Genomic DNA, 17,563 nt, shown 5'->3' on the forward strand with positions numbered 1-17,563 from the left:
CGATTCCAACGGGCTCGATTGCTCGTTCACAGGCCCTACAAATGAAAAAAACCTTTAGCTAGCAAGTCTTTTCTTGCTGCGTAACGCGCGTGGAAGACACCGACCCTCTCCTGTTCCAAGCGTTAGTTTAGCCTGTTATATTTCTCCGGTCATCTTTTCACTCGTTATAGGAGTTACAAACATCACAAAGTAGTTAATTTAAAGCGTTTTATAGCAATTTATATCCGTTTAGTGCGATTTTGGGACATTTATTTTTGCAACGATGTGAAAAGTTGGAAACGCTTTTCAGTTCATCCCGAACGTAGTTGACATTTCCACATGGCAAGAGGACAGCTTTCCACCAAAAGACGATTTCTCCCAAGAAAGGATCCTTTGCCCAAGATACTGATGGAAGAACAGCTCAAGGTAGGACATTTTTATTATGATAAATCGTGTTTCTGTCGAAACATTTTAGTGGCTTAGGACGCCATGTTTTTTGACGTAGCTTCGCTTGGCGCAAACTGTATTGAAAAGTAAGGATAAATTAAAAAATGTAATAACGCAATTGTATTAAGAATTAAATTGTCTATCAATCCCTGTCCACCCTATATTTTTTAGTCACGTTTATGAGTATTTATGTATAAGAGTAGATCACTGTCTAAGTGGCGCAAGGACGTTTTCTTTACCAGCTTGTCTACATTTCACATTGTCTAACCATGATTTTGGTGGCTAAATATAAACATTTTCGATCAAACTGTATATGCATGTTGTAATGTGATGTTACAGGAGTGTCATCGGAAGAATTCTGAGAAGGTTAGTGAAAAAATTAATATCTTTTGGCGATGTTGACTTTTATCGCTCACTTTGGCTAGAATCAATGCTGGGCTGCTAATTGCTATGTGCTAAGCTAATATAACGATTTATTGTGTTTTCGCTGTAAGACACTTAGAAAATCTGAAATATTGTCTGTATTCACAGGATCTGTGTCTTTCGATTCGTGTATGCTGTGTATTTTTACGAAATGTTTGATGATTAGTAGTTAGGTAAACACGTTGCTCATTGTAATTATTCTAGTCCATTTGTGATGGTGGGTGCAATTGTAAACTATGCCATATACCTGAAATATGCACTTTTTTCTAACAAAACCTATCCCATACCATAAATATGTTATCAGACTGTCATCTAATGAGTTTTTTTGTTGGTTAGGGGCTATAAATATCTTAGTTTAGCCGAATTGGTGATGGCTACTGGTGTTGGTGGACAAATAAAAGATGGTGGATTATGCTAATGTGTTTTTAGGTAATAGATGTACATCTTTACATATTGTGTCTTCCCTGTAAAACATTTTAAAAATCGGAAATGTTGACTGGATTCATAAGATCTGTGTCTTTCATTAGCTGTATTGGACTTTAATGTGTGAAAGTTAAATATTTAAAAAAAATATTTTTTTTGAATTTCGCGGCACTGGTTTTTCAGTGGGGGGGGGGGGGGGGGTGCCGCTAGCGCCACGCTGATCCTAGACAGGTTAAAGTGTTTGTTTTCGTGTTGCCATCTTCATCGTTGTTATAAAATAAAAGATGGCTTATTTCCCTGAAACTGCATTTTGGTCCGAAGATCCATCTCTCCTCACCTCGTCCGAGGATGAGGAGAGCGACAGCCATAACAGAATCACCCACCACGCTAAGACCAAGCGGTATGGGAATGCTCTACGGAGCAACAAGGACTTCTGGACTTGGGAGGAGATCCTGGACGGTAGAGGACCTTGGGCTCAACCAGGGGAATATCGCCGTCCAAAGGAGGAGTTGGAAGCAGCGAAGGCTGAGAGGCGCTGGTATGAGGAGGCAGCGCGACGACGCGGTTGGGAGCCCGTGAGTCAGACCAAAAAATTTCTTGGGGGGGCACACGAGGAGTGTGGCAAAGCCGGGTAGGATACCCGAGCCAACTCCCCGTGCTTACCGTGGAGGTAGAAGGCGTCGTACTGGTAAGACACCGTGTTATGCGGTAAAGCGCACGGTGTCCCCAGTACGCGTGCTTAGCCCAGTGCGGGCTATTCCACCTTGCCGCACTGGGAGGGCTAGGTTGGGCATCGAGCCGGATGTCATGAAGCCGGCCCAACGTATCTGGCCTCCAGTACGTCTCCTCGGGCCGGCGTACATGGCACCAGCCTTACAGGTGGTGTCTCCGGTTCGCCTGCATAGGCCAGTGCGGGCTATTCCACCTCGCTGCACTGGCAGGGCTACGGGGATCATTCAACCTGGTAGGGTTGGGGAGGCTCGGTGCTCAAGAGCACGTGTCCTCCTTCACGGTCCGGTAGACCCGGTGCCACCTCCATGTACCAGTCCTCCGGTGGCAGCCCCCCGTACCAGGCTGTCTCTCCGGGTTCTCTCTCCTGCTGTTTCCTCCTCTCCAGCGCAGCCAGTGCCTAGACCACGCACCAGGCTGTCTCTCCTTCTCCTTCCTACAGAGCCATCCGTCTCCCCAGCGCCATCTGAGCCATCCGTCTCCCCAGCGCCATCTGAGCCATCCGTCTCCCCAGCGCCATCTGAGCCATCCGTCTCCCCAGCGCCATCTGAGCCATCCGTCTCCCCAGCGCCGTCTGAGCCATCCGTCTGCCATGAGCCTGCAAAGCCGCCCGTCTGTCATGAGCCTGCAAAGCCGCCCGTCTGCCATGAGCCTACAGAGCCGTCCGCCAGACAGGAGCCGCTAGAGCCGCCCGCCAGACAGGAGCCGCTAGAGCCGCCCGCCAGACAGGATCTGCCAGAGCCGCCCGCCAGACAGGATCTGCCAGAGCCGCCAACCAGACAGGATCTGCCAGAGCCGTCAACCAGACAGGATCTGCCAGAGCCGCCAACCAGACAGGATCTGCCAGAGCCGCCAACCAGACAGGATCTGCCAGAGCCGCCAGCGAGCCATGACCAGCCAGAGCCGTCCTGCCATGACCAGCCAGAGCCGTCCTGCCATGACCAGCCAGAGCCGTCCTGCCATGACCAGCCAGAGCCGTCCAGCCAGGACCTGCCAGAGCCGTCCAGCCAGGACCTGCCAGAGCCGTCCAGCCAGGACCTGCCAGAGCCGTCCAGCCAGGACCTGCCAGAGCCGTCCAGCCAGGACCTGCCAGAGCCGTCCTGCCATGACCTGCCAGAGCCGTCCAGCCGGGACCTGCCAGAGCCGTCCAGCCGGGACCTGCCAGAGCCGTCCAGCCGGGACCTGCCAGAGTCCCTCAGCCGGGACCTGCCAGAGTCCCTCAGCCGGGATCTGCCCCTTGTCCCGGTGCTGCCCCTTGTCCCGGTGCTGCCCCTTGTCCCGGTGCTGCCCCTTGTCCCGGTGCTGCCCCTTATTCCGGTGCTGGTCCTTATCCTGGTGCTGCCCCTTTTCCGGTGCTGCCCCTTGTCCCGGTGCTACCCCTTGTCCCGGTGCTGCCCCTTGTCCCGGTGCTGGCTGTTTATTTAGGGGAAGGTAGTTTTAGGGTGGTCAGTGGAAGGGGTAGACAGAAGAGGGGAGTGACTATGGTGGTGTGGGGAGAGCGTCCTGAGCCGGAGCCACCACCGTGGTCAACTGCCCACCCAGACCCTCCCCTGGACTTTGTGCTGGTGCGCCCGGCGTTCGCACCTTGAGGGGGGGGTTCTGTAACAGTCCTGACCTGTTTTATGTTGTTTTTTATGTGTTTATGGTCAGGGCATGTGTTTTGGGTGGGCAGTCTATGTTATCTGTTTCTATGTTGGTTTTGGGTTACCTGGTATGGCTCTTGATTAGAGGCAGGTGGTTTGCGTTTTCCTCTAATTAAGAGTCATATTTAGGTAGGGCGTTCTCACTGTTTGTTTGTGGGTGATTGTCTCCTGTGATGTCTTCGTCGATGTATTTTCACATACGGGACTGTTTGGCTGTTCGTGTGTTTTGATGTAACGTTCCTGTCCGTGAGTTTACGTTTAGTGATGTGAGTTTATGTTCAGGTTTCGTTCTACGTCGTTTTGTTATTTTTGTAAGTTTGTTAAAGTGTTTGTTTTCGTGTTGCCATCTTCATCGTTGTTATAAAATAAAAGATGGCTTATTTCCCTGAAACTGCATTTTGGTCCGAAGATCCTTCTCTCCTCACCTCGTCCGAGGATGAGGAGAGCGACAGCCATAACAATGTGCATATTTAGCCACCAAAATCATGGTTAGACAATGACAAAAGTAGCTCAGCTGGTCAGAAAAAATCCTGCACCATATTAGACAGTGATCTAGTATTATACATAAATACTCATAAACTTGATTAAAAAATACAGGGTGGACAGCGATTGATAGACAATTTAATTCTTAATACAATCGCGGAATTACATTTTTTAAATTATCCTTACTTTTCAATACAGGTTGCGCCAAGCGAAGCTATAGCAAACAAAATGGCGGCATAAGCGTTTAACATTTATCGACAGAAACACGATTTATCATCATAAATTGTTCTTACTATGAGCTGTTCTCCAATCAGAATCTTGGACAATGAATCCTTTCTTGGGTCTAATCTTCTTTTGGTCGAAAGATGTCCACTTGTCCGTCGAAATGCCCACTAACGTACGACCGGGACCCCGAAACGTGCCCGGAGCTTTAAAGTCTATTACAAAGCAATGCCTCAAAATCGCACTAAACGGATATAAATTGCTATAAAACGGTTTAAATTAACTACCTTATGATGTTTCTAACACCTATAACGAGTAAAAAGATGACCGACGCTATATTACTGGCTAAACCAAGGCTTGGAAAAAGGCCAGTCAGATATCCTTCTTGCGTTGAGCGCAGTGTCCAAAGGAACGCTACTTCCGGTATTTGGTGATTTATAGAGCCAATGATTGCGCAATCGACTCCATTAAAATTGTCACCACTTACTGACATCTAGAGGAAGGCGTGGGCAGTGTTTGTATCCTCATAGGATTAACAGTGGCTTTAAAACTGATCTGGAACCAGAGGCCAAGAGTTCTGAAAACTCACTCACTGGGAGGAAAAGTGCTGTAGAATGAGTTCTGTTCCACTCAGAGGCTATAGAAACTAGAGAGTGTTTTCTATCCAATAATAACAATAATGTGCATATTGTACCTGCAAGAATTGAGTACTAGGCAGTTTAATCTGTAGAGAAAATTATGCTAATGCGAAACAGCACCCCCTATAGTTGCAAGAAGTTAATGCAATCGCCGTGTTAGAATTCTAAAAATAACTTCATTACGATATGCAGTTTACGTTATGGCGAGAGCGTGCCCAAAACCTGGCCGCAAACTACTAGTTCACATGTACGACAGATATATGAAATAACATCATAAAATGGGTCCTACTTTTGCTAATCTTCCATCAGAATGTTGTACAAGGGGTCCTTTGTCCAGAACAATCGTTGTTTGGTTTTAGAACGGCCTTTTTCCCTCTCGATTTAGCAAGCACACTTGCCAAGTGGCGCGAATCTCTCCATCGTCAACAAACTCAGAGAACGGAACACGGTAAAACTCCCGAAAAAATGTCAATAATCTGATTAAACTATATTGAAAAAACATACTTTACGATGATATTGTCACATGTATCAAATAAAATCAAAGCCGAAGATATTAGTCGTCCATAACGACAGCTAGGCAAATCCAGGTCCCTTCACGCGCTCTCCAGAAAACAGGAAACTGGTGACACGTCATGCCGAGAGCTATTATTCGACCCCAGATCAAGTTACACACTCCATTTCTTCTCTCACTGCCTGTCGACATCTAGTGGAAGACGTATGAAGTGCATCTAAACTAATAAATATCATGGACTTTAATAGGCAGGCCCTAGAACAGTGCATCGATTTCAGATTTTCCACTTCCTGTCAGGAAGTTTGCTGCAAAAGGAGTTCTGTTTTACTCACAGATATAATTCAAACTGTTTTAGAAACTTCCCCAGCAGCAAAAGTAAGCGATCGTAACAAACCAGCAAAAGATATATAATTTTTGACCAACCTTGATAAGCTTCATCAGATGACAGTCCTATAACATCAGGTTATACAATACACTTATGTTTTGTTCGAAAATGTGCATATTTTGAGCTGAAACCGTGGTTATACATTGTGAAAATGTAGCAACTTTTTCCCAGAATCTCCGGATATATTTCTAAACGCTCACCTAATCTGACCAAATAACTCATCATAAACTTTACTAAAAATACATGTTGGACAGCAAATGAAAGATACACTAGTTATTAACCTGTTTAGGTAGCGGAACTACTCCCACATTCCACTGAAAAGGCAGAGCGCGAAATTCAAAAAAGATTTTTTAGAAATATTTAACTTTCACACATGAACAAGTCCAATACAGCAAATGAAAGATAAACATCTTGTGAATTCAGTCAACATGTCCGATTTTTTAAATGTATTACAGCAAAAACACCATGTATATTTATGTTAGCTCACCACCAAATACAAAAGAGTACAGACATTTTTCACAGCACCGGTAGCATGCAGGTAGCATGCACAAAGCCAACCTAACTAACCTAGAACCAACCTAGCACGGGAGTAGCCAGAGTAAATACAGACACCAACGTCAACTACCTAATTACACATCATAAAACATTTCAGAAAAATATATGGTGGATAGCAAATGAAAGACAAAGATCTTGTGAATATAGATAATATTTCCGATTTTTTAAATGTTTTACGGCGAAAACACCACGTATATTTATGTTAGCTCACCACCAAATACAAAAGACAGACATACATTTTTCACAGCACCGGTAGCATGCAGGTAGCATGCACAAGCCAACCTAACTAACCTAGAACCAACCTAACTAACCTAGAAACAACTCCCTCAGATGACAGTCCTATAACATGTTACACAATAAATCTATGTTTTGTTCAAAAAATTTGCATATTTGAGCTATAAATCAGTTTTACATTACTGCTACCATCATAGCTACCATCATAGCTACAGTCAGAAATAGCACGGGAGTAGCCAGAGTAAATACAGACACCAACGTCAACTACCTAATTACTCATCATAAAACATTTCAGAAAAATATATGGTGTATAGCAAAATGAAAGACAAAGATCTTTTGAACACAGACAATATTTCCGATTTTCTAAGTGTTTTACAGCGAAAACACAATATATCGTTATATTAGCTTACTGCAATGGCTAACACACAAAAGCATTGATTCCAAGTAATCGGTAGCAATAGCACAGCTCGACAGATATATTAAATAGCATCCCAAATTTGGTCCTTATCTTTGTTGATCTTCCATCAGAATGTTGTAAAGGGGTCCATTGTCCAGTACCGTCTTTGTTTTGGATCCAGAACGAACTATTTCCCTCTTGAATTAGCAAGCACACTGGCCGTGCGGCGCTAGCCTCTCCTTCATGAAAGAATTCTTCCAAAGCATCACGTCTAAAGTCCCGAATAAATTTCAATAATATAATTAAACTATATTGAAAAAACATACTTTAGGATGATATTGTGACATGTATCAAGTCAAATCGAAGCCGGAGGTTATATTCACGTATAACGACAGTTTTCCAGGAGGCAATACAAAGTCCAACTTCGCGCCATGGAGAAAAAAAATTATGGCGGTCCTCTCACTCCAAGAGGATGTATTCAATCCCTGAACGAGATATTCAAGTGCTTTCTGCTCTCACTTCCGCATGACACCCAGGGGAAGGTGTATGACGTGTTTCTACAGTCATAAGTGACATGCCCTTTTATAGACAAGCTCTTGAAGAGAGACCTCACTTTTGGAAATCTCACTTCCAGTTAAGAAATGGGCTGTAAAAAGAGTTCTGTTTCACTTAGAGAAATAATTAGAACGGTTTCAGAAACTAGAGAGTGTTTTCTATCCAATATTAATAATAATATGCATATTGTACGAGCAAGAATTGAGTACGAGGCCGTTTAAATTTTGAACGATTTTCCCCAAAAGTGTAAACTCCACCCCTAATCCTAAAGAGGTTAACTTTCACACATTAACAAGTCCAATACAGCATATGAAAGGTACACATCTCGTGAATCCAGCCAACATGTCCGATTTTTTAAATGTTTTACAGGGAAGACAAAAAATGTAAATCTATTAGCTAACCACGTTAGCAAAAGACTCCACTTTTATTACTCTATCAGTTTTTGACTCCATCAGTAGCTATCACAAATTCGGCCAAATAAAGATATAAATAGCCACTAACCAAGAAACAACCTCATCAGATGACACTCTGATAACATATTTATTGTATAGCATATGTTTTTTTTTAAAAATGTGCATATTTCAGGTATAAATCATAGTTTACATTGCAGCTACAGTCAGAAATTGCACCGAAAGCAGACAGAAAAATTACAGACACCAACGTCAAATAACTAAATCCTCATCATAAAACATTTCTGAAAAATACATAGTGTACAGCAATTGAAAGATAGGCATCTTGTGATTCTAGACAATATTTCCGATTTATTAAATGTTTTACAGCCCAAACAAAATGTAGCGTGATATTAGCGTAGCCACAATAGCCAGAAACACTTGGGCGCCCCCGACCAGTCAACATGCACGACAGATATTAGAAATAGCATCGTAAAATGTTTCTTACTTTTGGTGATCTTCCGTCAGAATGTTGGACAAGGTGTCCTTTGTCCAGAACAGTCTTTGCTTTGATCTGGAACGGCAAATATCCCTCTTCATTTAGCATGGGCACTTGCCAAGTGGCACGGATCACTCCAACGTCAACAAAGTTAGAGAACGGAACACGGCAAAACTCCCGAAAAAATTTCAATAATCTGATTAAACTATATTGAAAAAACATACGTTACGATGATATGGTCACATGTATCAAATAAAATCTAAGACGGAGATGTTCGTCGTTCATAACGACAGCTAAACAGAAGGCATATCCATGTCCTCTTTCGCGCGCTCCAGAAACAGGATATGGACGGTCACGTCAAACAAAGACCTTTTATTCCACCTCAGACCAAGATAGACACGAAATTTCTTCTCTCACCACATCTTGACAACCAGGGGAAGGCGTATGAAGTGTATGTAGACTCTTACGTATCAGTTCCATGTATAGGCATGCAGTTGAACAGAGCATCGATTTCTGACATTCCACTTCCTGGTCAGGAAAAGTGCTGCAGTAGGAGTTCTGTATCACTCAGAGAAATAATTCAAACGGTTTTAGAAACTAGAGAGTGTTTTCTATCCAATAGTAATAATATACTAATAATATGCATATTGTACGAGCAAGAATTGAGTACAAGGCCGTTTGAAATGGGCATATTTTATCTAGCTACTCAATACGCCCCCTGCAGCCATAACAGGTTAAATATTTTTTTTAAATATCTTTTGAATTTCGCGCCCTGCACTTGAAGTGGCTGTTGTCATAAATGTACCGACGTCGGGCTTGCACGCCAAACAGGTTAATGCAATCGCCGTGTTAGATTTTTAAAAATAACTTTACCATAACAAACAACTTACGTTATAGCGAGACAGCGCCCGCAAAAAGGAAGGAAAATACGACTAAACATTTTCCACAGAAATACGAAATAACATCATTCATGGTTTTTACTTTTGCTGAGGTTCCATCAGAATCTTGTACAAGGAGTCCTTTGTCCAGAATAAATCGTTGTTTGGTTTTAGAATGTCCTCTTCTCCTGTCGAATTAGCAACCTTAGCTAGCCAAGTGGCGCGAAGATGACCATCTTCACCTAACGCAGAGAACGGAAAACTCCAAAACTCCCGATAAACGTTGAATAATCTGATATAACTGAAAAACATACTTTACAATGATATTATCACATGTATCAAATAAAATCAAAGCCGGAGATATTAGCCGTCTATACCGAACGCTTTTCAGAAGCCAATGATGTTGTCCTTCCCGCGCCTTGGTAGACAAAGGAAATAGTGGTCTCGTCATTCCAAGAGCTCTTGTTCGACCTCAGATCAAGCTAGACACCCCATTCCACCTCCCACTGCCTGTTGACATCTAGTGGAAGGCGTATGAAGTGCATGTGTATCCATAGATTTCAAGCAAATGAATAAGAAGGCCCTGGAACAGAGCATTGATTTCAGATTTATCACTTCCTGTCAGGAAGTTTGCTGCAAAATGAGTTCTGTTTTACTCACAGATATAATTCAAACGGTTTTAGAAACTTGAGAGTGTTTTCTATCCAATAGTAATAATAATATGCATAATGTACGATTTAGAATAGAGTACGGGGCAGTTTAATTTGGGCACGATTTTTTACAAAGTGAAAACAGCGCCCCCATATTGACAAGAAGTTAATGCAACCGCTGTGTCAGATTTAAAAAAAACTTTACCGAAAAAGCACACTATGCAATAATCTGAGTACAGCGCTCAGAGCCCAAACAAGCCATACCGATATCCGCCATGTTGTGGAGTCAACAATGTCAGAAATAGCATTATAAATATTCACTTACCTTTGATGATCTTCATCAGAATGCACTCCCAGGAATCCCAGTTCCACAATAAATGTTTGATTTGTTCGATAAAGTCCATCATTTATGTCCAACGACCTCCTATTTGTTTGCGCTTTTAGTACACAATCCAAACTCGTGACACGTGGGCAGGTCCAGGCGAAAGTTCAGACAAAAAGTCATATTAAAGTTCGTAGAAAAATGTCAAACAAAGTATAGAATCAATCTTTAGCATGTTTTTATCATAAATCTTCAATAATGTTCCAACCGGAGAATTCCTTTCTTTGTAGAATTGCAATGGAATGCAAGCAACCTCTCACGTGGACGCGCTTGACCAGCTCATGCCACTCTGGCACACCTCTGACTCATTCAGCTCCCATTCCCCCCTCCTTCACAGTAGAAGCATTAAACAAGGTTCTACAGACTGTTGACATCTAGTGGAAGCCTTAGGAAGTGCACTTTGACCCCAGTTCCACTGTATCTTGGATAGGCAAAGAGTTGAAAAACTAATGACCTCAGATTTCCCACTTCCTGGTTGGATTTTTTTCAGGTTTTTTCCTGCCATATGAGTTCTGTTGTACTCACAGACATCATTCAAACAGCTGTAAAAACGTCAGAGTGTTTTCTATCCAAATCTACTAATTATATCCATATGCTAGCTTTTAGGACTGAGTAGCAGGCAGTTTACTCTGGGCACCTTTTTATCCAAGCTACTCAATACTGCCCCCCTGTCCCAAAGAAGTTGGCAGTGATTACAGCCTCAAGTGTTCTTGGGTATTACGCTACAAGCTTGACACACTTGTATTTGGGCAGTGTCTCCCATTCTCTGCAGATCCTCTCAATCTCTGTCAGGTTAGATGGGGAGCGTCACTGCACAGCTATTTTCAGGTCTCTCCAGAGATTTTCGATCGGGTTCAAGTCCGGGCTCTGGCTGGACCACTCAAGGTCATTCAGAGATTTGTTCCGAAGCCACTTCTGCGTTGTCTTGGCTGTGTGCTTAGGCTTTATATATTTGCAAACATTTCTAAAAATCAGTTTTTCTTTTGTCATTGATGAGTATTTTATTTTATCCAGTTTAGAATTGGGCTGTAACGTAACAAAATGTGGAACAAGTAAAGAGGTCTGAATACTTTCTGAATGCCCTGTACATACATACAAACATACAAACATTATAATAGAAAAACGATATGAGGTTTAACCTCTAACGCCTACCAAACCCGGATCCGGGAGCCTCCCCATCACAAAAGCTGACTAGCATAGCCTAGCCTAAAGCCACCGGGATATCATATAATAAAATGTTCATGAAATCACAAGTCCAAGACACCAAATGAAAGATACAGATCTTGTGAATAAAGCCATCATTTCTGATTTTTAAAATGTTTTACAGGGAAGACAAAATATGTAAATCTATTAGCTAACCACGTTAGCAAAAGACACCACTCCCATACTCCACCATTTTGTACTCCATCAGCATCTATCACAAATTCGACCAAATAAAAATATAAATAGCCACTAACCAAGAAACAACCTCATCAGATGACAGTCTGATAACATATTTATTGTATAGCATAGGTTTTGTTAGAAAAATTTGCATATTTCAGGTATAAATCATAGTTTACCATTGCAGCCCCCATCACAACTCTCAAAAAAATGACTAGAATAACTACAGAGAGCAACGTGTATTAGCTAATTACTCATCATAAAACATTCCTTAAAAATACACAACGTACAGCAGATGAAAGACACAGATCTTATGAATCTAGCCAATATTTCAGATTTTCTTAGTGTTTTACAGCACAATATAGCGTTATTTTAGCTAACCACAATAGCCAACCACACAGCAGCATTGATTCAAGGCAAAAATAGCGATAACGTAATAATTCCCAAAATATATTAATTTTTTCATTAACCTTCTCAGAATTCTTCAGATGACAGTCCTGTAACATCATATTATGCAATGCATATAGAGTTTGTTCGAAAATGTGCATATTTAGCGGCACAATTCGTGGTTATACAACGTGATTAGTGGCCAGAACTTCAAGCAATCTGTTGGGCGCCATCTTGGACAGGAACCTAATCTAATCCATAACTAACAATAAACTTGACAAAAAAAATACAGGTTGGACAGCAATTGAAAGACAAATTAGTTCTTAATGCAATCGCTGGGTTACAATTTCAAAATTAACGTTACTTCAGTGATACAGCGTGCGCTAAAGCAAGATGCACCCAAAAACATGGCGGAATAATTATTTGCCATTTGTCAACATAAATACGAATTAATACATTAAAAATTGCTTACTATTTACCGGGCTTCCATCAGAATCTTGGGAAAGGCGTCATTTGTCCAAAATAATTGTTGCTAGGTTGTATTATGTCGTCTTCCACTTTGCAGTTAGCAGTAAACATTTGCTTGAGAGAGAGAGCTACCCAACTTTCTACAGCGCCAAGAAAATAAATATCCGAAAATCGCAATATACTGACATAAACTGATATAATTCGGTTCAAAATAACAACATTACATGTCTTCAACACCTATATAGAATAAAAACACAGCCGGAAATGTCTGAGATGTATAACCGATGGTTCCAAAAGAACGTCCCCAGCTCCTCAGTGCGCCCGAGCGAAGGTGAAAAGAATCAGCCACTTCGTTCCCAATCAATTTATAGACTTTAGGAACTACGTAGAGACGCCATTTCAAGACTCCCTATTTGCTAACAACCAGGGAAAGGCGTATGCAGTGCATCTCAACCAATAGAAGACAGTCAGGGTTATCCACAGGTCTGGGAACAGCAAGCAGATTTCACTATTTTCAAATCCTCATAGGAGAATTGCTATAAGTCTAGTTCTGTTTCACTTACAGACATAATTCAAACGGTTTTAGAAACTAGGGGGTGTTTTCTATCCAATAGTAATAATAATATTATGCATATTGTACGAGCAAGAATTGAGTACTAGGCAGTTTAATTTGGATACGAATTTGTGCTATGTCGAAATGGCACCCCCCTAGTGGCAAGAAGTTTTAAGTCAGTGTAAAATTACTCTCATGGTTTACTTACATAATTGGTTGGTTGTTGTGTTTTCCCTGGCAGGAACCCAAGCATAGAGGAAGGGGATTGGCCACTTTTCACCGTGGACCAACAGGAATACATCACCCTAAACTCATCCCCTCCACACACACAAAAGAGGCTTGCAGCTCACCAATGCCAGTTCTGGAACAACTTCCTCCCCAAACTGCAGGACGTCACTGGTGAGAACACAAGCAGGCACAAACATGTGCAAGTGTGACGGCCGTGTCAGGCCGTGTCAGGCCGTGTCAGGCCGCATCTAAAAAATATCCTTTCTTCTATTGCACATGAACCTTGCACATAGCGGTCCAAGGATTGAGTGATGCTGCATCAGGTCCCTCCAGGGGCCTCTGGTGCCTAAACTAGCCTGTGGAGGTGAACCATGGCTGGGTTAGCCAGGGCTCAAGCTCCCCCTCTTAATTCAAAAATGTTGGAGGCCTGAGTGCAAGTCGGTTCAGTCTCCATTTCACAGAGCTTCAAGTGTGGAGGGTGAATAACACTCTGTCTCCACTGCACTTCATTTATTAGACACACACATCGGGCTCATTATACAAACAGAATCCGTGGCCTCCCCGGTTTGAAACTCATGATGTGGGTGTGCATGTGTATGAGGTGCAACCCAAGGGGGAATTTTCAGCTCAAGATCATTTTGTCATTAAACTACTTGGTCAAAGATAACTCATCGGAATTGTTTTATTTAGGAAGCCTTTTAGATTCACTTGCGTTACTTCATTGTTTAGGCTTTTTGAAAGACTACAGTATTGTGTAGATATGAGGTTGATTTCTAAATGGAAGGCATTTGCAGTGAGGTAGAGTTTTCTAAATGTGTGTTTGTTTGGTGAGTTCAATGCAAAATACCATTTACTTTTAGTTGGTTAGGTTTTCTTTCATCCTGAGAGATAAAAGCGGATAGCTTAACATTGTTTTGGAGTTGTGTATGTGTGTGTGGGTGTGTTTTGTGGTTTGTCTCTGCACAACACAAAGCTGACAAACACACAAACACACATTGAGAAACAAAGATATGTATAGATCCCTTTTACAAGGTTGAGGACTCCTGTCTGGTGTGTGTGTGTGTATTTGATTGGAGCAGGACATTGGAGACCCCGGCCTTTGTGATTTGGGAAAGCGTGATTGATTTTGACGCTGAGATGGAGTCTAATTCCTGTGCACAGATTCCACTGTTTGCTTTGCTTCGTTGCACAGAATGGCACAAAAAACACATTTTCTCTGTCTTAATTTGTTGCACACACACACACACACACACACACACACACACACACACACACACACACACACACACACACACACACACACACACACACACACACACACACACACACACACACACACACACACACACACACACACACACACACCTCCTGATGTTCAGAGGTGGTTGATGGCAGCACAGTGTCGTTGCCATTGTCATTTGCAGTGTTATTGATGGTTGGCTTTGTCCTAAGTCTATTAGATGGGGGTGATAATTGCATTCAAAAGATATAGCAAAGCATGAACAAAGTGGAACAGAGTGAACAATGTGAATGACAAAGAACTTTGGAAATGATCGCATATTGGGAAAAGCAAGAAGCAAATATTTTTGTAAAGGTCAAAGGCAAAAACACCAATTTGGCGTTAAAACGTGTTTTATTGGAATAATGTGTATGGAGTCGATGCCTAATCAATAACTTTCCTCATTATCTGTCCCTTTACTAACAAACAAAAATTCTCCCAACTCTCGCTCTCTCCCTTGCTCTCTCGGTCTCCCTCTCACTCTTTCTCTCTCTAGGTTGCTAGGTGATGAGTGTTCTTTAGGTCTGGTAATGTGACATGGTGAGTGTTCTTTAGGTCTGGTAACGTGACATGGTGAGTGTTCTTTAGGTCTGGTAACGTGACATGGTGAGTGTTCTTTAGGTCTGGTTACGTGACATGGTGAGTGTTCTTTAGGTCTAGTAACGTGACATGGTGAGTGTTCTTTAGGTCTGGTAACGTGACATGGTGAGTGTTCTTTATGTCTGGTAACGTGACATGGTGAGTGTTCTTTAGGTCTGGTAACGTGACATGGTGAGTGTTCTTTAGGTCTGGTTACGTGACATGGTGAGTGTTCTTTATGTCTGGTAACGTGACATGGTGAGTGTTCTTTAGGTCTGGTAACGTGACATGGTGAGTGTTCTTTAGGTCTGGTTACGTGACATGGTGAGTGTTCTTTAGGTCTAGTAACGTGACATGGTGAGTGTTCTTTAGGTCTGGTTACAGGACATGGTGAGTGTTCTTTAGGTCTGGTAACGTGACATGGTGAGTGTTCTTTAGGTCTGGTAATGTGACATGGTGAGTGTTCTTTAGGTCTGGTTACGTGACATGGTGAGTGTTCTTTAGGTCTGGTTACGTGACATGGTGAGTGTTCTTTATGTCTGGTAACGTGATAAGGTGAGTGTTCTTTAGGTCCAAGGTGAGTGTTCTTTAGGTCTGGTAATGTGACATGGTGAGTGTTCTTTAACAATATTCTAGTTGTTCTTTAATTAGAACAAAAAAGTTGTTGTCATTCGTCAGTCAGACAATCGAATCCGCCAACAGAGGAGAAAGGCATTGAAGAACCAGCGGAGACCAACTGAGATGTGAAGTCCAAAGAAAGCAATGAGTGGATCCGATCCTAGTTAAACTTGAGACAAGGCTACAAAGCACAATTTTAAATACAACAAAACAAACGGAGTAAATACACTTCGAACTGAGGGTTGAACACATCCTCATTCGTGTCTCCATCACAACCCCACTTTTGCACAGCAGATGCTGGCTATTTAATTGGGAATTAAAGGGGAAGCGCACTATTGGAAGGAGAAGCACTGAGACGGTTCAGTCAAATTCAGGGCCGTCACACAGTACAGTCACAGGGATCAGTCTGTTTCCATGGCAGTAGAATCACAGGAATCAGTATGTTTCCATGTGTTAGGTTCTGAACAAAGAGAGTAAAACTCACGAACAACTCTAAAAAGCTCAAACCAAGTTTATTTACACTCTGGGTCAAACAGCTGCATTTTTACACAAGCATTTGTATGTATACCCTCCTACCAAGTGGAGTCAACCAGACTGTTGCCCTATGCCCCCATCCATATGAGCCATGAGATATAACAATAACATGTTTTGACAGAATGTTAACTTTCTGTACTTTCCGTACTGTCTCACTCAGTAACTTTCCATACACCTAGTTCTTATCCACCCTCCATTGACCCCAACATCTACAGTTGAAGTCGGAAGTTTACATACACTTAGGTTGGAGTCATTAAAACTTGTTTTTCAACCACTCCACAAATTTCTTGTTAGCAAACTATAGTTTTGGCAAGTCGGTTAGGATATCTACTTTGTGCATGACACAAGTAATTTTGCCAACAATTGTTTACAGACAGATTTTTTCACTTATAATTCACTGTATCACAATTCCAGTGGGTCAGAAGTTTACATACGCTAACTTGACTGTGCCTTTAAACAGCTTGGAAAATTCCAGGAAATGATGTCATGGCTTTAGAAGATTCTGATAGGCTAATTGACATCATTCGACTCAATTGGAGGTGTACCTGTGGATGTATTTCAAGGCCTACCTTCAAACTCAGTGCCTCTTTGGGAAAATCAAAAGAAATCAGCCAAGATGTTGTTGACCTCCACAAGTCTGGTTCATCCTTGGGAGCAATTTTCAAAATGCCTGAAAGTACCACGTTCATCCGTACAAACAATATAAGTACAAGTATAAACACCATGAGACCACGCAGCTGTCATACCGCTCAAGAAGGAGACGCATTCTGTCTCTTAGAGATTAACATATTTTTGTGCGAAAAGTGCAAATCAATCCCAGAACAACAACAAAGGACCTTGTGAAGATGCTGGAGGAAACAGGTACAAAAGTATCTATATCCACAGTGAACCGAGACCTTTGTCGACATAACCTGAAAGGCCGCTCAGCAAGGAAGAAGCCACTGCTCAAAAACCGCCATATAAAAGCCAGACTACGGTTTGCAACTGCACGTGGGAACAAAGATCGTACTTTTTGGAGAATTGTCCTCTGGTCTGATGAAACAAAAATAGAACTGTTTGGTCATAATGACTATCATTTTGTTAGGAGGAAAAGGGGGGAGGCTTGCAACCCGAGG

The 17,563-nt window shown here is 42.2% G+C and overlaps 1 protein-coding gene across 1 annotated transcript in view; it reads left to right on the forward strand.

The window, feature by feature from the left end:
* The window catches only part of LOC129831694 (cholinesterase-like), a 58,519-nt gene that overhangs the window by 24,848 nt on the left and 16,108 nt on the right, over window positions 1-17,563 (forward strand). Inside the window, exon 8 of the mRNA XM_055895064.1 lies at window positions 13,452-13,609. Within this exon, the coding sequence (XP_055751039.1) occupies window positions 13,452-13,609 (158 nt within the window). The remainder of the gene's footprint in view (window positions 1-13,451; window positions 13,610-17,563) is intronic.

The sequence above is a fragment of the Salvelinus fontinalis genome, chromosome 33, assembly GCF_029448725.1.
Source record: "Salvelinus fontinalis isolate EN_2023a chromosome 33, ASM2944872v1, whole genome shotgun sequence".
NCBI lineage: Eukaryota > Metazoa > Chordata > Actinopteri > Salmoniformes > Salmonidae > Salvelinus > Salvelinus fontinalis.